A 24,992-nucleotide genomic window follows, 5' to 3' on the forward strand; every position below is an offset into this window, starting at 1 on the left:
ACCTGGGGTAAGTTCTGATGCATGGACACTAATTATATCATATGCTCAATACTACAAAACATGACTGGTAGGTGGGTTCTGAGGACCAGAGTTTAGAAACCCTGGCCTAGTGGTTTGTATCCCTGTTGTTGCCAAGAGGACTGATGCAGGACGCAGGTCCTCGGGGCCAGGATCTAGGTGCAAGTCCGGCATGTGCTGGCAACCCCAGGCTTCTATTATGCTTAATCAGGGATTTGCAGTTAGCAGGTGGAGGATCGGCTGACGACAAGGAGGGGAATGTTTTCATGGTCTGGGGAAAATCCTCAGAAGGCATGCAAAGGCACTTATGGGTTATCTTGCATCACGCAACGTTTACAATGAGATAATAACACCGGAAGTAGTGCTATTTAAGAAAGCACTGGAACTTGAAAATGACATGTATTGCTTCCCTGCCTTATGAAGCAGCACCTGTTTGTGCAGCAATGTCCTACCGTATGAAGGCGATTCTGGCTGCAAGTCCTCTGAACCTTCCAGGGCCATCAGCCCAGTAAGCCTCCTTTACGGAGGTTCTTTGGTACTATATACTGCTATGTAACATGCAGTATGTGGATGGCAGATATCTTCTATTCCCAAGACAACTCTGCTCATTGTTGAAGGTCTGCTGTTTTCTAAAAGTTTTGCTTTCCTTCTTTCTTAGGTCAAGGAGACCTATAAGTCTTGTGGGGAGCCATCACAAAAGAACAAAACATGTGCCATCTGTAAAAAGACCTTCCCTGCTTCCTGTAAAAAATGGCTATGTAGTAAATGTACTCATAAGGAGGTGTTTGGAGAATCACCATCCTTGATTGAAAGTATGAGCTCCTTGATAAAAGTGAGAGCAGCCATTGAAGCTAAACTTGCTCCGGTATCTTCAAAACCATCTACCTCCAAGTCTCAGACTCTGGTTTTTGCTGAACCTGAATTGATTCAAAATGAGGGAGAAGTTTCCTCAGACGCTGATTTCGGCTCATCTTATAATGGGTCAGGATATCTGTTAGGCTCTATTGAAGAAATGGAGACTCTTCTAAAAACTATCAGAGCTGCCATTAACATAGAGTCTAAAGATCCCCTAACAGTTCAAGAGGAGATGTTCCAGGGTCTGGAGGATAGACAGTACATCAGAGCATAATAAAAATTGACAGAATCAGTGGAAGGATCCTGAAAAACAACAAGTCACTTCAGCCTTTTGAGTTAAAGCACCTAGAATTTGTGCTCCTGTAGCAAGGATTTCTAAAAAAATCTTAGCTACCATTTGAGGTTCTAAGTCTCTTCAGGGATGGATAAGAAATGCAAATCCCTTTTTAAAAAAAGGCCTGAGAATCTTCTAGTGCTATGTTAAGACCCAGCATTTCTGCCACCTATACTCATGGCTTCCCCAGATAGTGGAACATTTGGAGACGGATACACCCAGGGAGGACATTTTGTCATCCAATCCAGTTCTTAAACAGGCTACAAAGTTTATAGCTAATTCTTCGGCGGATCTGGTAAAACTATCAGCAAAATCACCAGCCCTCTCCAACGCAACACGTAAGGCAGTTTGGTTAAGATCCTGGTCTGGGGTTGCAGCCTCAAAAAATGTATTACCATATGTGCTATAACTTGTGAGGGTTATAGACCATTTGGTACAGCATTAGACTACACTCTAGAGAATGCCTCTGTTGAAAAGAATGGCCTTCCTGCGGAATCTGGTTATTTTCACCAAAGTTCCTTTCGCCCCTAGAGACATAATTAGTTTGACCAAAAGAAAAAGCAGGGTTCCTCTACCTGGCAGTTCACCAAGAGGAATGGTACAGGCTTCCTCTTTAACCAGACAAGTGTTCCCGTCAAGCTACCCAATGATGCCAGAGGTCTACTTGGAGGCAGGTTAAAAAAAAAATTATTACAGCCTGGGAAAAGATTCCTGCCTCTTCGTGGATTCTGTTAATTATTCATTCAAGATACCTATTGAAATTTGTTACACCCCCTCCAACAGATGTCTAATAAACTAAAAACTGTTGGGAGAAAATTGGACTTTTTTTTTTTTTTTGGTAAAAAACCAAAAGGGCCAGAACGATCATCAATCTCAAATCCTTAAAAATGTAATAGTGCAAGGAAAATGGCGACCAGATCTATGCCAAGCATCATCAAACGTCATAGAATTGTGCAGTGTTTCAAGCCCTAACTGCCTTTTGTCTGTTAGCCCAGTCAAAACATGTGAAGATTCCTTCAGGCAATATGTCAATTGTGACATACATAAACAAACATGGGGGGGGGGGAGTCAATCTCTAGCTATAGTAGCAGAAAGAATCAGCAGTCCATGTAAGAGGTGAAGAAAATCACCTAGCCATTTGACTCAGCAGATGGGGCTGAGTCACACTCAATGGGGCTCCCATTGAGTGACGTATTGCATCAAAGAGGAACAAGAAAGTAAATAAAAACTTTTCTCTCTCATATCTAGGCCAACCTCTTTAGATGGGTGTGTTCTCAAGACCATAAACTGGGTGACACTTTTACGCCTTCCCACTTTTTTCTTTCAGCCCAAAAAATAGCACCCTTCTGGCCAAAGAAGGCCTGGTTTCCACTCATGTTACTAGTGAAGAAAAATTTCTGGAGCTTTCCACCAGTTTTAGATCGTCTTTCCCAGGGTCCCGAGTATACTTCAGCTTCGCCTGAAGGCCTGGAAGTTAAACGAACCATTCTAAAGGACAAAGGACTATCTGATCATGTCATAAATAATTTGATGCAAAGCATGAGGCATGTGACATCAAAAATCTACCTCAGGTCCTGGAAATATTTTCTGTTATTCGTTTCAGATGCCTGGGATCCATCTATGCCTCCAAACATAAAGTTAATTCTTGATTTCTTACAAGCAGGTCTGGACAAAGATTGCAGCATTAAGAGGGTAAGATTAGCAGATCTAGACTTTAATTAGAAGATTTTTTATTTTATTTTTTAAAGGGATTCTGTCATGACATTTTAGGCCTATAACCTAAACATATGGCCAGGTTCGTACTAATAACCTGAATCCGAAACTGTCCTTATTAAATCTGCCTGTGACTCTATTAGCTCATAAAACAGGTTTTTATAACCTGTCATTCACCTACCTAAGGTGCCCAAGGGGACGTCGCTTCATACAGTGTGCCCGGCTGCACCCATCTACGTCTGGTGCCCAGCGCCGCCTTCCCAGGGAGGAAATAGGATTTGTCCTTTTTTTAGATCTACTGTTTATCCGTGGGACTTAAATCTGATCCTCTCTGTTCTTATAGAGGCTCCCTTAAGAACAGATCTGACTTCTGTCCTTTAAAGCAGCCTTTATTCTGGCTATCGTAACAGCCAGAGGAGTTGGGGAGATTCAGACATTCTCCTGTATGCCACCCTATCTGACTATATTGGAATATATAATTATTTTAAAACATTTCCCATGGTTTTTGCCAAAAGTAGTATCTAAATTCCACGATCAACACTGTCTTTTTGTTCTCGGGTAAGCTCAGAAGATTTCATAATCTAAATGTTAGGAGGTGTGACTTAAAATCTAGAGACAAGATGTTTGGAAATCTGACAATTTGTTGATCCAATACCTGGGGCAGAACATAGGGCAAGCGGCAAGCAAGACTATAATTGCACATTGGATCAGGGTGGCCATTGTTCTCTGCCATGAAAAAAAGGACATTCTCCCCCTAGGGGGCTGAAGGCTCACTCTACAAAGGCTATATCTACTTCCTTGGCAGTGGGGGCTTCAGCTTTCCTAGAACAGATTTGCAGAGTAGCTACCTGGGCAAATTCTTTGACTTTTGTCAGACATTACATGTTAGATGTTTAGCCAAATCGAGATTTAAATTTCGGGCAGTTTTGTCTGCTGTTGTCCCACCCTAAAAATGGGTTTCTCTGTTAATGTTCCAGGTGGTGTCATTTGGGAGGTGTGTGGAAAAGACGAAAATTACTGTTACCGGTAATTGAATTTTCCAGTAGCCTTCACAACGGCACAGGGGATTCCCACCCTTAAGCTTATAATGGTTTGGTTTGTATTATTTTTTTTAGTAATATTAACCTCTTCCGGACACATGACGTACCGTTACGGCATGTTGTCCCGGTACTTAAAGGGGTATTCCCATATTCTTGATCATATTTTATTAAATTATATACCCCCCAGTGAACGTTTTTCAAAATATATATCCTAAAAAAAAAATACTGTTCTCTGTAAAATCTTATTATTCATATCCATTGTTGATCTGCGCTGCCCATGGATACGGCCACCGCTCGCCGGCCGCATCCATGGGCCGCGCTTGCGCAGAGCTTTCTCTGGTGATCCAGTGGCTGGCCTCTCATTTTAACTTGGAGCTCGCACGTCGCCAGCCGGCCGCGCATGCGCGGCTCCAACGCAGCACAAATGAAGATAGTTTAGCGCATGCGCGGCCGCCCAAACAGTTCGTGGGAGGAAGTGACGAGTCCGGACAGCGTTGGAGAGCCAGCGGAGGACCGGGACACTACTTCATAAGGGGTGAGCATTATTTTTACATGCACCACCAATTCCACCAACGATTGGGGGCTGATGGAGGCACTTGGGGGGCTGATGGAGTCACTTGGGGGACTGTTTGAGGCATATGGGGGCTGATGGATGTAGCAGTGCTGAATAGGTTGCTGTTCAGCCATAGTTCTAGTGGGGAAGGGAATAGACATGTAGCAGAGCTGTATATGTGGCGGGTCAGCATCAATGCTGGTGGAAGAAAGAAACAGATGTAGCAGAGCTGAATATGCGGCTGTTCGGACACAGTGCTGGTTGAAGAGATAAACAGACAGATGTAGCAGAGCTGTATATAAAGCTTTTCGGACACAGTGCTAGTGGGGGAGTAGAATAAAGATGTATTAGGGCTGTATAGGAAGCAATTCAGCCAAAGGGGACTGGAGAAGACACATGTAGCTGAGCTGTATATGCATCTATAAAGAAAAATAGTGTAAGGTTTATACACAACTGGAGTACAGCTGTAATGGAAACAAATCTGCATCAGTGCTGGTTGGTCAAGCTTTTCAGCTAATGTATGATATGGAATTATAGTTTTTGATGCACAGAATGGGTTTGTAAAAGATCAGACTGAGATTTTGTGTGTAAAACTGTGCAGAACAGCCACGTGTTACTGTACACTGAGCTCACTTCACATGGCTCTGATTCCCCAGCAGGAGGAGGGTCCTCACAGACACTGCAGGCTGCCGGACTGATGAGTCATACTCTTCACATGAACTAGCACGCAAGGACTGAGTTCTCAGTGTGATGTCATAGGGAGGTGTGGCCGGCCTTCACTCAAACTACCTAAGCCCGCCCAGCCTTAGCAGCAGAAAACCAGGAAGTGAACAGCTAGCTGGCAGCAATTGAGGATGAAGTAGCAAGATAGGAATACCCCATTAAGGACACATGACGTACCAGTATGTCATGTGTATTTTCGATCACCGGCGGGCGGTGATCGGAACAAGGGACAAAAAATAAAGTGAAAAAAAAGTTGAAAAAATAGTTTCCCCCCAAAAAATTCAAAGTTTCAAGTAAAAATAAACAAAAACGTCATTTTCCCCAAATAAAGTTAAAAAAAATTGGTAGAAAATAGAGGAAAATAAAAAAGTAGACATATTGGGTATCGCCGCGTCCGTATTGACCGGCTCTATAAACATATCACATGACTTAACCCCTCAGATGATCACCGTAAAAAATAAAAACTGTGCTAAATCTAAAAAAATTGTCATGCCCACCAAAATAGTACCAATCTAACGTCACATCATCCCGCAAAAAATGAGCCCCTACCTGAGACAATCACCCCAAAAAAAAAATATATATGGCTCAGAATATGGAGACACTGAAACATCATTGTTTTTGTTTTAAAAAAGCTTATTGTGTAAAACGTACCTAATATGTATACTTTTTTTCTATTTATGTAAGTTTTACACAATAACAGCTTTTTTAAAACAAAAAAAATGATGTTTTAGTGTCTCCATATTCTGAGCCATATTTTTTTTTTTTTTTTGGGGGGGCGATTGTCTCAGGTAGGGGCTAATTTTTTGCGGGATGAGGTGACGTTAGATTGGTTCTATTTTGGTGGGCATGACCAAAAAATTGTTTATTTAGCACAGTTTTTATTTTTTATGGTGTTCATCTGAGGGGTTAGGTCATGTGATATTTTTATAGAGCCTGTCGATACGGACGCGGCGATACCTAATATGTATACTTTTTTTTTATTTATGTATCGCCGCGTCCGTATCGACAGGCTCTATAAAAATATCACATGACCTAACCCCTCAGATGAACACCATAAAAAATAAAAACTGTGCTAAATAAACCATTTTTTGTCACCTTATATCACAAAAAGTATAATAGCTGGCGATCAAAAAGTCATATGCACCCCCCAATAGTGCCAATCAAACCGTCATCTCATCCCGCAATAAATGAGACCCAACCTAAAATAATCGCCCAAAAACTGAAAAAACTATGGCTCTCAGACTATGGAGACACTAAAACATGATTTTTTAAAAAAAAATTTTGTTTCAAAAATATTATTGTGTAAAACTTACATAAATAAAAAAAAGTATACATATTAGGTATCGCTGCATCCGTAATAACCTCCTCTATAAAAATATCACATGACCTAACCCCTCAGATCAATACCGTAAAAAAAAAAAAATTTTAAAGTGTAAAAAAATTCAATTTTTTTGTCACCTTACATCACAAAAAGTGTAATGGCAAGCGATCAAAAAGTCATACGCACCCCAAAATAGTGCCAATCAAACCATCATCTCATCCCGCAAAAATGATACCCTACCCAAGATAATCGCCCAAAAACGTAAAAAAACTATGGCTCTCAGACTATGGAAACACTAAAACATGATTTTTTTTTGTTTCAAAAATGAAATCATTGTGTAAAACTTACATAAATAAAAAATAAGTATACATATTAGGTATCGCCGCGTCCGTGACGACCTGGTCTATAAAAATACCACATGATCTAACCTGTCAGATGAATGTTGTAAATAACAAAAAATAAAAACGGTTCCAAAACAGCTATTTCTTGTTACTTTGCCTCACAAAAAGTGTAATATAGAGCAACCAAAAATCATATGCACCCTAAAATAGTACCAACAAAACTGCCACCCTATCCTGTAGTTTCTAAAATGGGGTCACTTTTTTGGAGTTTCTACTCTAGGGGTGCATCGGGAGGCTTCAAATGGGACATGGTGTCAAAAAACCAGTCCAGCAAAATCTGCCTTCCAAAAACTGTATGGCATTCCTTTCCTTCTGCGCCCTGCTGTGTGCCCGTACAGCAGTTTACGACCACATATGGGGTGTTTCTGTAAACTACAGAATCAGAGCCATAAATAGAGTTTTATTTGGCTGTTAACCCTTGCTTTGTAACTGGAAAAAAATTATTAAATTGGAAAATCTGCCAAAAACGTGCAATTTTGAAATTGTATCTCTATTTTCCATTAACAAAGGGTTAACAAAAGTTTGTAAAAACAGTTTTGAATACCTTGAGGGGTGTAGTTTCTAGAACGGGGTCATTTTTGGGTGGTTTCTATTATGTAAGCCTCACAAAGTGACTTCAGATCTGAACTGGTCCTTGAAAAGTGGGTTTTTGAATTTTTTAAAAAAATTTCAAGATTTGCTTCTAAACTTCTAAGCCTTGTAACATCCCCAAAATATAAAATGTCATTCCCAAAATGATCCAATCATGAAGTAGACATATGGGGAATGTAAAGTAATAACTATTTTTGTAGGTATTACTATGTATTATAGAAGTAGAGAAATTTAAACTTGGAAATTTGCCCATTTTTCAAACTTTTTGGCAAATTTTGGTATTTTTTAGAAATAAAAATGAATTTTTTGGACTCCATTTAACCAGTGCCATGAAGTACAATATGTGACAAAAAAACTATCTCAGAATGGCCTGGATAAGTCAAAGCTTTTTAAAGTTATCGCCACATAAAGTTACACTGGTCAGATGGGCAAAAAATGCCCTGGTCCTTAAGGTGAAAATGAGCCCGGTCCTTAAGGAGTTAAATTTGTTACATTTATGCTTGAGTCCTAGGTTACTAACTGGAGCAAGTAAAAGGTAGGGGGCTTTTAAGCACTGATCTCCACATTTCCTGTCCCTGAGAAGGCAGGGTAACCTCCAGGTAGTGCCGTTGTAGAGGCTAATGAAAAATCCAATTACCGGTAAGAGTAATTCTTATCTTTTCATTTTTTATTTATTTTTTATATTTAAATATAAATATTTATTAATACACACAAAAATCTATACAGGTATGGTACAGGGTTGCCCACGAAAAAGTAGCCTGTTTCCGATATCTGTTTTATTTGTCCATAGCAACCTATTGGAACTCAGCTTTTAGTTCCTACAGGGATCTGAAAAAATGAAAGCTGAGCTCTGATTGGTTGCTATGGAAAACTAAGACCGATTTGCTATTTGGAGACAGTTTGATTCAGAGATATTGAAGACTGGCTACTTTTTCGTGGACCACCCTGTAAACCCTTAAAACTGTGGCCAAATTGTCGCCCCACCCCCAAATTATCTTTCCTGCCAAAAAAACAAATGCCCATATGTGAACACAAAATGAAAGTTATTCGCTCCGAGAATGCAGTTTGGGAAAACCTAAAAAACTGAAAATCGCTGTTACATTTCCCTTGCAGTGGCCACACAGCAAGGATAACGTCTGTTTGTGGCTTATCCTCTCAACTGGAATGTCTGGAGCCACACCTGCCCTGATATAAATGAGATGAGACTACTTTTTTTTTATAAATCTTTGAGAGCATATAACTACAGTTTTGATTTATGTTTTTTTGCTTGTGCAGCATGCTGCATAAATATAGCAGTCTTTTGCACAAGTGATAATTGTAGAGGACTATAGTGGATGAGTGGTATGCAGCGATATGACACATATATGCACCTTAACCAGGACAGTATGTTAAAAGGGTTGTCTCACTTCAGTAAGTTGCATTTATTATGTAGAGAAAGTTAAAACAAGCCACTTACTAATGTATTGTTATTATCTATATTGCTTCCTTTGTTGGTTGGATTCGTTTTTCCATCACATTATACATTGTTCATTTCCATGGTTACAGACCACCCTGCATTCCATCAGTGATGGCCGCGCTTGCACACTATTGGAAAAAGCATCAGCCTCTCTGGTTGCCGGGACCATGGGAGCGCACATAGGCTAGTGCTTTTTCCTATATTGTGCAAGCACGACCACCACTGATGGATTGCAGGGTGGTCATAGCCATGGAAAAGAGCAGTGTATAATGTGATGGAAAGCAAAGGAAGCAATATGGATATTAACAATACATTAGTAAGTGGCTTGTATTAACTTTCTCTACGTGATATATGCCACTTACTGAAGTGAGACAACCCCTTTAAGACCCCTTTTACATGAGTAGATAATTGATTTGATTGAGCAACAAATGAGTAGTTAACATTTGAACAAAAACCCTAATCATAATTTATAATGCTGTGAATTCTCATCTCAACGCAGGTATACTGAGCTGTAGCCATGGCATTATCTGAGTAAAGTTCCGTAGACCCGCGCTGATGAGAAACCGTGTTCAGTCCGAGAAATACTGCTGTTTTACCAAGTGTGCTTCCTGGACTGAATATGCTTGTGTAAAACTGGTCAGTGTTTTAGAAAGAGAGGTAGATGCATTTGAAAAGCTCATGCTTGGTTGCACAAATGTTTATGGTGTAATCCATCTGCCTTTTTTCTAATAGTTTATTTATTGTATTTTATTTTATACTTTATGCATTTCTTATCTTTGCCTACAGGACTTAAAACCTAGCAACCTTGCTGTAAATGAAGATTGCGAGCTGAAAGTAAGTGACTCCCTACTGATTCAGGGCTTGCCTACACCTCCTCTGGCTATGTTAGTACACCTATACATAAATCCAGCTAGTCGTTCTTATTAGACTGCTGCATCGGATCACAGATGTCCATGTATGCTTCTGTCCACATCACTCAAGTGCACCAAACACCTAGACATGGCCGGCATTTCATATCTGTTAATAAGACTATACTATATGGGCAAAAGTATTGGAACACCTACACACGTTACACATTACATCTACATGACTTTTCATGACATCCCATTCTAAATCCATAGGCATTTATATGGAATTGGTCCCCTCTTTACAGCAGCAGTTTCCACTGTTCTGGAAAGTCTTTGTACAAGATCTTGAAGTCTCTGAGAGTCTTTGTCTATTCATCCAGAAGAGCATGAGGTCAGACACTGATGTTGGATGAGAGGGCTTGGCTCGCAAACTCCATTGTAGTTCATCCCAAAGGTGTTTAGTAGAGATGAGCGAATTTCATATTTGAAATTAGTTTGCAGTTCATTTTGTGGTATTTAGTGAATTGCGTTATGGATTCCGTTACCACGGACAATAATGCAATTCCATAACGGAATGCCTTTAGAGGCATTCTGTTATTTATTCTGTCATAATAGAAGTCTGTGGGCTGCATAATGTATCCGTCCCGTTTCAGTTATGCTGGAGTCCTCTCCTACATAACGGAATAGGGACAGATCCGTTATGCAGGCCATATACTTCTATTATGACAGAATGAATAACGGAATGCCTCTAAAGGCATTCCGTTATGCATTCCGTCATGGAATTGCGTTATGGTCCGTGGTAACGGAATCCATAACGCAATTCACTAAGTACCACAAAACGAACCGCAAACTAATTTCAAAATATTAAATTCGCTCATCTCTAGTGTTCAGTTCATGCCTCTCCACATCAAACTTTCCCAACCATGCCTTTATGGGCCTTGCTGTTACAGTGCAGTCTGATAGGCAACTATGGGTTTGGTGAATGCCAGAAAGACATTCCCTATCAGACTGCCAGGTAGAGAAACATCATTCGTCACTTCACAAAACATGTTTCCGCTGCTCCAGAGTCCAATGGTGTGGCATGCTTTACGCCACTCCATCCTAGACTTGGCTTTGTGCTTGGCTTGCATTCAGCTGCATGCCATGGAAACCCATGCCATGAAGCTTCCGATAGTGCTGATGTTAATGCGAGAGGAGATTTGGAACTCTGCACAGCGTTGGCAACTTTTTTATTTTTATTTTTTTAAACTCGTTTTATTAACGATAGACCGTTCAGGTATGAATCAAGTAGGATAAAGCATATTAGTTTCCCACGCAGGGTAGTAACATGATATGATACAAGTACAGAGTGATGCATTACATAGGGCGTACATTTCAAGTCCAAAAAATCATGCTAAAAAGAGCTGAGAATGAGAGCAAACAACTGCACACAATAATAAGAAACTGGACACATCCCCCTTAGCCCTATCTTGGCGAACATAGCTGCACTCCCAGAACATATGCCAGAAGTCGGCACAGTCCGCCGAGCATCTATGGCACCTACTATGTGGGATCCTTCCCATCTTGTGAAGCCTGGTTGGAGTGAGGTAGCTCCTATGTAGAATAAACATCTGGATCAATCTATTATTAATAGAGGGTGAAACCCTGGTCGGAGTAAGGAGCGCCTCACTCCAATCATCCTCCGTCAGAGAGGGTATGGATAACTTCCATTTATTTTCAATAGCAAGAGGGTTCATTGTCATGCGGTTGCATAGCAGATGGGTGTACAAGGCGGAGATGATCCCTTTTGGGCCCTGCCATCTGAGCACTCCCTATCAAAGGGTATTTTGAGAGGACTCTTCCCAATACTCTTAGCTGAGCCTGCAGGGCGTGTCTCAATTGCAGGTACCTAAAAAAACATGTTGCGAGGTACACCAAATTTGTCCTGAATCTGCGAGAAGGAGCGTAGATGCCCACCCTCATACAAATCCTCCAGTGTGCAGACTCCATGGAGCTTCCACATATCAGCCTCATCCCCCAGACACATGTGGGTGAAAATGGGGTTATCCCACAAGGGAACCACATCAGGCAGATCCTTATATGAATGCATTTTAGAAGCCTGCCACACTTGGTGTGCCAGTCTGTGGAGAGGGAGCAATCGGCCGCGAGGGCAATTTGAATTCTCCAGAACCGACCAAAGAGTACCCAGACTCTCTCGCAGAAAGTATTCAGCATTGGGCAAATCAGCCGATGATACCCAGGGCCTAAGGAACTTAAGCTGTCCGGCTAAGAAGTATAGAAAGAAGTCCAGGAGAGAAGCACCCCTTGCATCTTAGGCCTCTGAAGCACAGCCAAGGATAATTTCCTTCTAGCTCCACCCCACACAAACGAAGCAACCATGGCGTGGATACGATCAAAAAAGCCTTTAGATATGGGAGCGCACGCATGAGCTAGAACGTACAGACCCTTGGGGAGCAGTGTAATTTTTACCAGATTCAATCAGCCCATAATGGATAGGGCGACCTCCATGACTTGAACTTATCTACAAAGAGAGCCATCAGGGGTTCAATATTCAAAGTGTATGAAAGGTGTGCATTTCTAGTGATTACTATCCCCAGGTACTTAAAACGATCCACCACAGGTAGGTTGTAATAGTGAGACGGCCAGGTGTGATTCCAAAGTGGCATGATAGCTGACTTGGTTCAGTTTATGCGCAATCCAGAGAATCTGCCAAACTGTTCAATAATCTCGATTGCTCTAGGGAGCGATGCTTCAGGGTCAGACATAAACAGGAGCAAATCGTCAGCATAAAGTCCTATTTTGTCTAACCTTCCTCCCATGACAATACCAGTGTATATCTGATCCTGCCTTATTCTTAGAGCTAAGTGTTCTATAGCTACTGCGAATAACAGCGGCGACAAAGGGCATCCTTGCCTCGTGCCCCTATTCAGTGGGAAGGAGCTGAAGTGATGACCATTAATTAATATATCAGCCCTCGGTCGCCTATATAAGATCTCGATCCACTTGATGAATTTCGGACCAAAGCCAAAACTCTTCAACACGGCAAATAGAAAAGTCCACTCAATCGAATCGAAGGCCTTGGCAGTGTTCAAAGAGGCCATAGCCCACTGCGCCCCCTCAGCCGTTCCTATCTGTGCAATCACCTGGGCTCTCCTTATGTTATCAGAAGTGGACCTGCCCGGCATGAAGCCCGACTGATCACTATGTACTATTGAAGTGATCACTTTATTAAGTCAATTCGCTAGAACTCTGGTGAGAATCTTATAATCTAGCTTCAAAAGGGAAATAGGACGGTATGATCCACATTCCAGCGGGTCTTTATCGGGCTTCAGAATGACCACTATTGTGGCATCATACATTGAATCCGTCAAAAATCCACAGGTGTGAGCTGTTGGAATTAGAATGCCATCCGGCCCAGGAGCCTTCCCAGCAGGGAGGTCCGTAATTTCTAATTTGATCTCATCCAAAGTGATATCAGCCTCCAATACAGTTCTATCCAGATCACAAAGCCGAGGATGAGGTACCTCAAGAAGGTATTCCTCCATCTTTTGCACCGTGTGAGTCACAACGGAGTCATATAGATCCGTGGAGAAGCTTTCAAAGCATTCTAAAATGCCCTCCACTCCCTCACCAGCCTGCCAGGGTCCCTAATTCTGATAACTAGAGGAGACATGTTGTTACCATGTGCGAGGTGCGCAAGGATCTTGCCTGCCTGATTACCCGTCTCGAAGGACTGCTGCTTAAGGAAGAATGATTTGCGATTACTTTTTTCTGAGAGATGCATCATGTATAGCCTGCCTCTGTTAAGCCATTCCAATCTGTTTGTCTCAGTTGGGGAGGATGTGAAAGAATTCTCAGCCTCCTTGCATCTAGTGTGTAGTTCCACCTCTTTGCGCTGCGTGTCTCTCTTGATGAAGGATATTGATGATTTGAGACAACCTCTCAAGTACGCAGATCCCATAGCAGCAAGCTGTCTGTCTCAATATCCTGCACCTCCAGAAACATCAGCAACTGATCAGGGACACTGTCGTTGTTTTAAAAAAGAGACAACCAGAAGGGGTGGATGCGCATCTTCCCCCCCCTGTCTAGCAACATCAGATAGTTTAAGATTGGCCCATATTGGGGCGTGGTCTGAGGGGCCCTGGGGCCCATATCTCACATCGTTAAGATCAGTGCAGACCAAAGCATTTCCTAGAATATAATCAATGCAGGAGAGAGCTCCCCTGGATGGGGTGAAGCATGAGTATTCCTGTATTAGCAGATGTCTGATCCTCCACAAATCCAACCACCCCATTTCAGCGGCTACTCTAGAGAGAACAGTATCAGGAGGAGAGTCATCATGCATACTAGAGTCTCCGCTAAATATATCCATCCCGCAATGCATAACCATGTTAAAATCGCCCATACAGAGCAGTCTAACATTGGGGTATTGCGCAACAAAGCCAATCACAGTTTGCAGTAAGGAGGGAGAAGCAGGCGGCGGGTTATATACATTAATCACTACATAGGGGGTACAATTAATGTGCACATATAAAAAGATATATTGGCCCTCTGGATCAGTAACCGCCTGATGCACCTCCCATCTAAGACTACTATGGACCATTATAGCAACCCCCCTAGAGTGCGAACTTCCAAATGCATTGGCTAAATATTGAACCCGGGTTTTTTAAGCCTACTCCCGGTCTCGGGCATCAGGTGGGTCTCCTGCAGACCAATAATGTGAGGGTTAAAGGAGCGAATGTGTGAGAATACCGCTATCCTTTTCTTTGGATTTCCTAATCCCCTCAGGGAGGCCATTTTGGGTTCGTCCTACATCTTATAGGATGTCTTTCTGCTTTCCCCACTATAGAGAAGCGATTCATTACTGTACACCACTGACCTGTCATTCCACTGTCTAACCCTGCTAGAGTAGAAATCCATACCTGAAAAAAACTAATCCTAAATAAACATAACTTAAAACGTTGAAGTAACAAGGTGAGTATATGGTCGTTGGAGTCTGATCCAACTAGTATTTGGGCCCATATTTCGGGGACCTGCATAGTGCAATTAGATGGAATACCTATGCAGGTAGTGCCCCTATCCCGCATAACTATGAGCAACAACAATACGTGTACACATTTGGTGGCAAGGCATGCACAATAAGGTGAAGTAAACTATGACATAACTCCCACATGGATGAGATTAGCGGTTAATAGAACAGCGTGATCCACATCCGCAGACACAACAATAAGTGAATGAGAAAGCGAACAGAAAGTCACCAAGCAGCAGTAATACTTGCGCAAAGGACGCAACCAACGGATCGGTGCAGTCCTTAACGTACCGATTTCCTGAAGACCCAGTCTTCTGCTTCTTTAGGGTCAGCGAAGAATATGGTTTTCTCCCCATCCACTACACGTAGGCGCGCTGGGTACGCCATAGAATACTGCAAATTCAGGTCTCGCAGTCGCTGCTTGATCAAAAGAAATGTGGCTCTCTTCTTTTGTAGATCGGCCGAGAAATCCGGGAATAAAGAGACTGTCACATTTTCATGCTTGATTACTTGCTTGATCCGAGCTAGGAGAGGCCTCGGTGGAGCCCCGGGAGGAGGGGATTTGGCGGGAACCCTGTGCGCTCTTTCTATGGCGTATGCGTTGGAAAATGGCGCCTCTGGAAATAATGCTTTGAACCAAAGCTCGAGAAAAGTAGCATGGTCCCGACCCTCTGCTTTTTCCGGGTGGCCCAGGATTCGGACGTTGTTTCGTCTGGCTCTATTCTCCAGGTCGTCACACTTCTGCTGCCACTGATTCACAGAGTGCTTAAGGTCTTGTACTTTCCCCACCAAGGGCCTGGTCAGGTCTTCAAGTGAAGATACCCTGTCATCAGTATTCTTAATGCGGTCTCTAAGCAGCTGGACATCGTGCTGAAGCAGGCCCAGGTCCACCCTTACCTCCTCAATCTTGCCGGTAATTGATGTTTGACAGGAGGATATCGCTGACATGAGCTGTATGTAGGCTGTTTTCAGGGTGAACTCCGGTTCCTCTGGGCTCTATGCTTCCATTTGCTGCGCTGCCTGACCGCGGGTGACGGTGAAGGCGCGGCGGCGCCATGTTGGGCCTCTTGTCTGGCGTACTCTTTGAGCTTTTCAGCTGCCGTCTGCGCTTTGTTTGGACCCATTTTCGGTGTGCGGGGTTTCCTCTTGCGCTTACACACCGTCTACTTTGAGATAGGAGTCGGCAGGTTGCCAGGATTAGACAAGATTGAAGCGGGGAATCGGAGCAGAGCTGAGATGCGTGCTCACATGCCGGTGGTTGGCCACGCCCCCGCATTGGCAACTTTTATGCACTATACTCCTCAGCACTCGCCGACACTGCTCTGTATCATTGTGGTTTACCACTTTGTGACTGAGTTGCTGTGGTTCAAGGCTTCCACTTTACAATGTACTCACAAGGAAGAAATTGCACATCACTGAAACATCCCTTAACCACTTAAGGACCACAGGTTTATACCCCCCTAAAGACCAGGCCCTTTTTTACAATTCTGCACTACACTACTTTCACCGTTTATTGCTCGGTCATGCAACTTACCACCCAAATGAATTTTACCTCCTTTTCTTCTCACTAATAGAGCTTTCATTTGGTGGTATTTCATTGCTGCTGACATTTTTACTTTTTTTGTTATTAATCGAAATTTAACGATTTTTTTTGCAAAAAAATGACATTTTTCACTTTCAGTTGTAAAATTTTGCAAAAAAAACGAGATCCATATAGAAATTTTGCTCTAAATTTATAGTTCTACATGTCTTTGATAAAAAAAAAAAATGTTTGGGTAAAAAAAAATGGTTTGGGTAAAAGTTATAGCGTTTACAAACTATGGTACAAAAATGTGAATTTCCGCTTTTTGAAGCAGCTCTGACTTTCTGAGCACCTGTCATGTTTCCTGAGGTTCTACAATGCCCAGACAGTACAAACACCCCACAAATGACCCCATTTCGGAAAGTACACACCCTAAGGTATTCGCTGATGGGCATAGTGAGTTCATAGAACTTTTTATTTTTTGTCACAAGTTAGCGGAAAATGATGATTTTTTATTATTTTTTTTTTCTTACAAAGTCTCATATTCCACTAACTTGTGACAAAAAATAAAAACTTCTATGAACTCACTATGCCCATCACGAAATACCTTGGGGTCTCTTCTTTCCAAAATGGGGTCACTTGTGGGGTAGTTATACTGCCCTGGCATTCTAGGGGCCCAAATGTGTGGTATGGAGTTTGAAATCAAATTCTGTAAAAAATGACCTGTGAAATCCGAAAGGTGCTCTTTGGAATATGGGCCCCTTTGCCCACCTAGGCTGCAAAAAGTGTCACACATCTGGTATCTCTGTATTCAGGAGAAGTTGAGGAATGTGTTTTGGGGTGTCTTTTTACATATACCCATGCTGGGTGAGATAAATATCTTGGTCAAATGCCAACTTTGTATAAAAAAATGGGAAAAGTTGTCTTTTGCCAAGATATTTCTCTCACCCAGCATGGGTATATGTAAAATGACACCCCAAAACACATTCCCCACCTTCTCCTGAGTACGGCGATACCAGATGTGTGACACTTTTTTGCAGCCTAGGTGGGCAAAGGGGCCCATATTCCAAAGAGCACCTTTCGGATTTCACAGGTCATTTTTTACAGAATTTGATTTCAAACTCCTTACCACACATTCGGGCCCCTAGAATGCCAGGGCAGTATAACTACCCCACAAGTGACCCCATTTTGGAAAGAAGACACCCCAAGGTATTCCGTGAGGGGCATGGCAAGTTCCTAGAATTTTTTATTTTTTGTCACAAGTTAGTGGAAAATTATGATTATTTTATTTTTTATTTTTTTCATACAAAGTCTCATATTCCACTAACTTGTGACAAAAAATAAAAACTTCCATGAACTCACTATGCCCATCAGCGAATACCTTGGGGTCTCTTCTTTCCAAAATGGGGTCACTTGTGGGGTAGTTATACTGCCCTGGCATTCTAGGGGCCCGAATGTGTGGTAGGGAGTTTGAAATCAAATTCTGTAAAAAATGACCTGTGAAATCCGAAAGGTGCTCTTTGGAATATGGGCCCCTTTGCCCACCTAGGCTGCAAAAAAGTGTCACACATCTGGTATCGCCGTACTCAGGAGAAGTTGAGGAATGTGTTTTGGGGTGTCTTTTTACATATACCCATGCTGGGTGAGATAAATATCTTGGTCAAATGCCAACTTTGTATAAAAAAATGGGAAAAGTTGTCTTTTGCCAAGATATTTCTCTCACCCAGCAGGGGTATATGTAAAATGACACCCCAAAACACATTCCTAACCTTCTCCTGAGTACGGGGATACCAGATGTGTGACACTTTTTTGCAGCCTAGGTGGGCAAAGGGGCCCATATTCCAAAGAGCACCTTTCGGATTTCACAGGTCATTTTTTACAGAATTTGATTTCAAACTCCTTACCACACATTTGGGCCCCTAGAATGCCAGGGCAGTATAACTACCCCACAAGTGACCCCATTTTGGAAAGAAGAGACCCCAAGGTATTCGTTGATGGGCATAGTGAGTTCATGGAAGTTTTTATTGTTTGTCACAAGTTAGTGGAATATGAGACTTTGTATGAAAAAAAAAAAAAAAAATCAGCATTTTCCACTAACTTGTGACAAAAAATAAAAAATTCTAGGAACTCGCCATGCTTCTCACGGAATACCTTGGGGTGTCTTCTTTCCAAAATGGGGTCACTTGTGGGGTAGTTATACATTTTACAGGGGCCCTAATGTGTGGTAAGTAGGTAAATGACCTGTGAAATCCTAAAGGTGCTCTTTGGAATATGGGCCCCTTTGCCCACCTAGGCTGCAAAAAAGTGTCACACATGTGGTATCGCCGTATTCAGGATAAGTTGGGGAATGTGTTTTGGGGTGTCATTTTACATATACCCTTGCTGGGTGAGAGAAATATCTTGGCAAAAGACAACTTTTCCCATTTTTTTATACAAAGTTGGCATTTGACCAAGATATTTCTCTCACCCAGCATGGGTATATGTAAAATGACACCCCAAAACACATTCCCCAACTTCTCCTGAGTACGGCGATACCAGATGTGTGACACTTTTTTGAAGCCTAGATGCGCAAAGGTGCCCAAATTCCTTTTAGGAGGGCATTTTTAGACATATGGATACCAGACTTCTTCTCACGCTTTGGGGCCCCTAGAATGCCAGGGCAGTATAAATACCCCACATGTGACCCCATTTTGGAAAGAAGACACCCCAAGTTATTCAATGAGAGGCATGGCGAGTTCATAGAATTTATTTTTTTTTGGCACAAGTTAGCGGAAATTGATATTTTTAATTTTTTTCTCACAAAGTCTCCCGTTCCGCTAACTTGGGACAAAAATTTCAATCTTTCATGGACTCAATATGCCCCTCACGGAATACCTGGGGGTGTCTTCTTTCCGAAATGGGGTCACATGTGGGGTATTTATACTGCCCTGGCATTCTAGGGGCCCTAAAGCGTGAGAAGAAGTCTGGAATATAAATGTCTAAAAAATTTTACGCATTTGGTTTCCGTGAGGGGTATGGTGAGTTCATGTGAGATTTTATTTTTTGACACAAGTTAGTGGAATATGAGACTTTGTAAGAAAAAAATAATAATAATTCCGCTAACTTGGGCCAAAAAAATGTCTGAATGGAGCCTTACAGGGGGGTGATCAATGACAGGGGGGTGATCAATGACAGGGGGGTGATCAGGGAGTCTATATGGGGTGATAACCACAGTCATTGATCATGCCCCTGTAAGGCTTCATTCAGACGTCCGTATGCGTTTTGCGGATCCGATCCATCTATCAGTGCATCCGTAAAAATCATGCGGACATCTGAATGGAGCTTTACAGGGGGGTAATCAATGACAGGGGGGTGATCAGGGAGTCTATATGGGGTGATCACCACAGTCATTAATCATGCCCCTGTAAGGCTTCATTCAGACGTCCGGATGCGTTTTGCGGATCCGATCCATCTATCAGTGGATCCGTAAAAATCATGCGGACGTCTGAATGGAGCTTTACAGGGGGGTAATCAATGACAGGGGGGTGATCAGGGAGTCTATATGGGGTGATCACCACAGTCATTGATCACGCCCCTGTAAGGCTTCATTCAGACGTCCGGATGCGTTTTGCGGATCCGATCCATCTATCAGTGGATCCGTAAAAATCATATGGACATCTGAATGCAGCCTTACAGGGGGGTGATCAGGGAGTCTATATGGGGTGATCACCACAGTCATTGATCACGCCCCTGTAAGGCTTCATTCAGACGTCCGGATGCGTTTTGCGGATCCGATCCATCTATCAGTGCATCCGTAAAAATCATATGGACATCTGAATGCAGCCTTACAGGGGGGTGATCAATGACAGGGGGGTGATCAGGGAGTCTATATGGGGTGATCACCACAGTCATTGATCATGCCCCTGTAAGGCTTCATTCAGACGTCCGGATGCGTTTTGCGGATCCGATCCATCTATCAGTGCATCCGTAAAAATCATGCGGACATCTGAATGGAGCTTTACAGGGGGGTGATCAGGGAGTCTATATGGGGTGATCACCACAGTCATTGATCATGCCCCTGTAAGGCTTCATTCAGACGTCCGGATGCGTTTTGCGGATCCGATCCATCTATCAGTGCATCCGTAAAAATCATGCGGACATCTGAATGGAGCTTTACAGGGGGGTGATCAGGGAGTCTATATGGGGTGATCACCACAGTCATTGATCATGCCCCTGTAAGGCTTCATTCAGACGTCCGGATGCGTTTTGCGGATCCGATCCATCTATCAGTGGATCCGTAAAAATCATGCGGACATCTGAATGGAGCTTTACAGGGGGTTGATCAATGACAGGGGGGTAATCAATGACAGGGGGGTGATCAGGGAGTCTATATGGGGTGATCACCACAGTCATTGATCACGCCCCTGTAAGGCTTCATTCAGACGTCCGGATGCGTTTTGCGGATCCGATCCATCTATCAGTGGATCCGTAAAAATCATGCGGACGTCTGAATGGAGCTTTACAGGGGGGTAATCAATGACAGGGGGGTAATCAATGACAGGGGGGTGATCAGGGAGTCTATATGGGGTGATCAGGGGCTAATAAGGGGTTAATAAGTGACGGGGGGGGGGGGGTGTAGTGTAGTGTAGTGGTGCTTGGTGCTACTTTACTGAGCTACCTGTGTCCTCTGGTGGTCGATCCAAACAAAGGGGACCACCAGAGGACCAGGTAGCAGGTATATTAGACGCTGTTATCAAAACAGCGTCTAATATACCTGTTAGGGGTTAAAAAAAACACATCTCCAGCCTGCCAGCGAACGATCGCCGCTGGCAGGCTGGAGATCAACTCTCTTACCTTCCGTTCCTGTGAGCGCGCGCGCCTGTGTGCGCGCGTTCACAGGAAATCTCGGCTCACGCGAGATGACGCCTATTGGCGTTAGTGTGACCTGGGAGCGCCGCAGAAATGACGCCTTTCGGCGTTAGCGTGACGGTAAGTGGTTAAATCGGTTGTCCGAGTTATGAAAAAAAAAAAATATAGCACTGAAAATCTGATGGGCAGCAATATATAAAGCCTCTTTTACACTTGCGTTGTCCGGATCCGGCGTGTACTCCACTTGCCGGAATTACACGCCGGATCCGGAAAAACGCAAGTGTACTGAAAGCATTTGAAGACGGATCCGTCTTCAAAATGCTTTCAGTGTTACTATGGCAGCCAGGACGCTATTAAAGACCTGGTTGCCATAGTAGGAGCGGGGGAGCGGTATACTTAGTCAGAGCGCCCCATGCGCATGGATGACGTGCCATGCGATCACGTGATCCATGCGCTTGGGGCGCCCTGACGTCACTCTGGAGCGCCCCGGGAGCCGCACGGACGGTAAGTATGCTGCTCCCCGCTACACTTTACCATGGTTGCCAGGACTTTAGCGTCCCGGCAGCCATGGTAACCATTCAGAAAAAGCTAAATGTCGGATCCGGCAATGCGCCGAAACGACGTTTAGCTTAAGGCCGGATCCGGATCAATGCCTTTCAATGGGCATTAATTCCGGATCCGGCCTTGCGGCAAGTCTTCAGGATTTTTGGCCGGAGCAAAAAGCGCAGCATGCTGCGGTAATTTCTCCGGCCAAAAAACGTTCCGTTCCGGAACTGAAGACATCCTGATGCATCCTGAACGGATTTCACTCCATTCAGAATGCATTAGGATAAAACTGATCAGGATTCTTGCGGCATAGAGCCCCGACGACGGAACTCTATGCCGGAAGAAAAGAACGCAGGTGTGAAAGAGCCCTAACTAAGCTAAGCAAGTTTTATGCCAAAAAATATATATATATTTCCTAATTTCCCTGGTTCTTTTCTGGCCCTTTGTTTACATGCAATTAAAACAACCTCTGCCCCTCCCCCTGCTCTGCAAAGGGAGTGGCTATAAGTGCTGCCCTATGTGACATGTCTGCCTGCTGGGAGACTCAGCAGCATGTTGTATGCGTAGGACTACAAGTCCCAGCTGTATAATAAAACTGCTAAGGGAGTGAATACAAGAGCTGCCCTGAGTGACATGTCTGCCTGCTGGGAGACTCTGCAGCATGTTGTATGCGTAGGACTTCAAGTCCCAGCTGTATAATAAAACTGCTAAGGGAGTGGATACAAGAGCTGCCCTGAGTGATATGTCTGCCTGCTGGGAGAATCAATAGCAACTTATAAGTGTAGAACTACAAGTCCCAGCTGTATAATGACACTGCTAATACACACAGGATCTTTCCCCTACCTTCTTGTGCAATGCTCTCTCTAGTATGTCAGCTCCAGTGCCCAGAATTGTTACCTCACTGCCTGCTGCAGCTAGCCAGTCTGTGCAGCTGAAGGGGTTAAGAATCCTAGGATAGAGCAGACAGCCGGCAGTGAAGGGGGGCGTTGCCAGCACAGTGACTTACAGGCTTGTAAACAAATTTTATCAGAGCAGGGAGAGAAGCTGACATCACAGGTCAAGTGACCCTCAGAGAAATCTGAGAAACCAGGCACTGCAGATAAAGTGAGTTAATTGGAAAGCTGTTACATTTGCCCAGTTAGGAACATAAAAAGAACAAAAAAATTACTCGGACAGCCCCTTTAAAATTGCCTGACCTAGGTTTCACTTTCGCTTCCTCAGGAGCTCCAAAACTATCACTCCCTCACTTCTTTTTATCTTTATCCATCCTCTCCCTATTAACTCAGGTGGGTAATTAAAACACAGAAAGAAAAAAAAAACTGCTCAAGCTCACATTACACATTATGTAAAACACTATTTCACATACATATAATATAATATTTATTTTTACTTCTATCAGATCACATAATTTTCCACACCCATCAGGAAAGGTATTCCCTATAATCGTCTGACTATTTTTAGTTTAAAACCTTGTACCCAGGGAATTCCTTTCTCGTTAACTAGTAAATTTCCATGAATGAATTGTAGTTACAACATGTATGATTTGAGGTCAATACCCACTTTCAAACTCGTGGTCCCTGATTTGTACCATATCATCTGGTTTGGAGCAGCTCGAGAACAATATATTTATAATATTGTCCTTTTAAAGGGACTATCATATCAAAATAAGAGCTCCTGCTCCAATGGTAATTTGATATTGAAAGGGGTGTTTTTATAGAAAACACAACATAAGCAGTATACAAAAAATGTATCTACTGTTAATTAGAATGATAAAAAGTGTTTTTTTCTTAATAATGATAAAAAGTGTTTTTTTCTTAACATAGGAGCTCATTGGTTAATACAAGTGCCTTTCAAATAGTTACTGATTTACTCATTGGCTCATAGCTCATTGGTTGTCATAGCAGATAGGTGGTTTATCCCCTTCGCTACCAGCGCCATACATGTACGGCGCTGGAGAGATGGGTAAAAATGGCACCCGCTCGCACGTGAAGCGGGTGCCATCGCCAGCGGGTCTCCGCTGTTTTAAACAGCAGAGACCCTTGGCTAATGGCTTTAATGACCGCGACTGGCATTATTCGGTCTTTAGGTGCTGTGATCAAGTGTGCTCCCGCTATCCGCTATCTATTTTTACACTATTTAGACATAAAAAACCTATACATATGTGGTACCCGTGAAAAGGTGGAGGAATATGGCCCTCATATAGATATGTGAATGGAAAACTAAAGTTATGGCTCAAGGGAGATGGGGAAGAAAAATGAAAACTCAAAAACTAAATAAAAAAAAAAATCGTATCCTAAGGGGTAAAGGTTATAGAGGACCTTTCATGGGTTTGTAGTAAGTAAAATAAATATCTGTACCTGCTGGGTAACCCACCCACCCATACCCCCCCAATATTGAAACTTAAACATTTTTCCCATTAAAATGTATCATGTTATTTAGCTCAGAAAAGCAGGCCAAAATTTAAATATTTAGTCATCCTCTCAAACAGGGAGTAAAAAGCCATAAAATTTGTATGAGGCCCTAATTAATTGTGAAAAATGTCAACATACACTGCTAAAAACAAGCCTTTGCACCGCGCTCTATTTTATTTTGTTATTTATCTTTTATTTTAATAGATTCTTGACTTTGGTTTGGCTCGGCATACAGATGAGGAAATGACTGGTTATGTTGCCACAAGGTGGTATCGGGCACCAGAAATCATGCTAAACTGGATGCACTATAACCAGACAGGTACAAGAGTTTACTTTTATAATTTATTGAATATGCTATATTCTTACTATAACTAGCACGATGGCTCAGTGGTTATAACTGATGCCTTGCATTGCTGGGGTCCTGGCTTTGAATCCGACCAAGGACAACATCTGCATGGAGTTTGTATGTTCTCCCCGTGTTTGCGTGGGTTTCCTCCGGGTACTCCGGTTTCCTCCCACACTCCAAAGACATACTGATTGGGAACTTAGATTGTGAGCCCCATTGGGGACAGTTGGATGCTAATGTGTTTGTAAAGCTCTGCAGAATATAGTAGCGCTATATAAGTGCATAAAATAAGAAATAACTACCTTCACAGTTCTTACTATGTGCTTACTACCACTACCACATGCTAGAACAGTGACCGATTTCAGGGTTAGGCATTGGAGCAGTGAGGATGCCCTGGCCCTGTTAGTACACTGGGAAGAAGAGTGGCAGCAGGGATT

General features: G+C 42.9%; 1 protein-coding gene across 1 annotated transcript in view; it reads left to right on the forward strand.

Moving 5' to 3' along the window:
* LOC120995148 (mitogen-activated protein kinase 14-like) overlaps positions 1 to 24,992 on the forward strand; it is a 386,582-nt gene that overhangs the window by 200,657 nt on the left and 160,933 nt on the right. The window contains 2 exon segments of the mRNA XM_040424160.1: positions 9,792 to 9,839; positions 24,414 to 24,528. Coding sequence (XP_040280094.1) covers positions 9,792 to 9,839; positions 24,414 to 24,528 — 163 coding nt within the window.

The sequence above is a fragment of the Bufo bufo genome, chromosome 3 (assembly GCF_905171765.1).
Source record: "Bufo bufo chromosome 3, aBufBuf1.1, whole genome shotgun sequence".
NCBI classification, from domain to species: domain Eukaryota; kingdom Metazoa; phylum Chordata; class Amphibia; order Anura; family Bufonidae; genus Bufo; species Bufo bufo.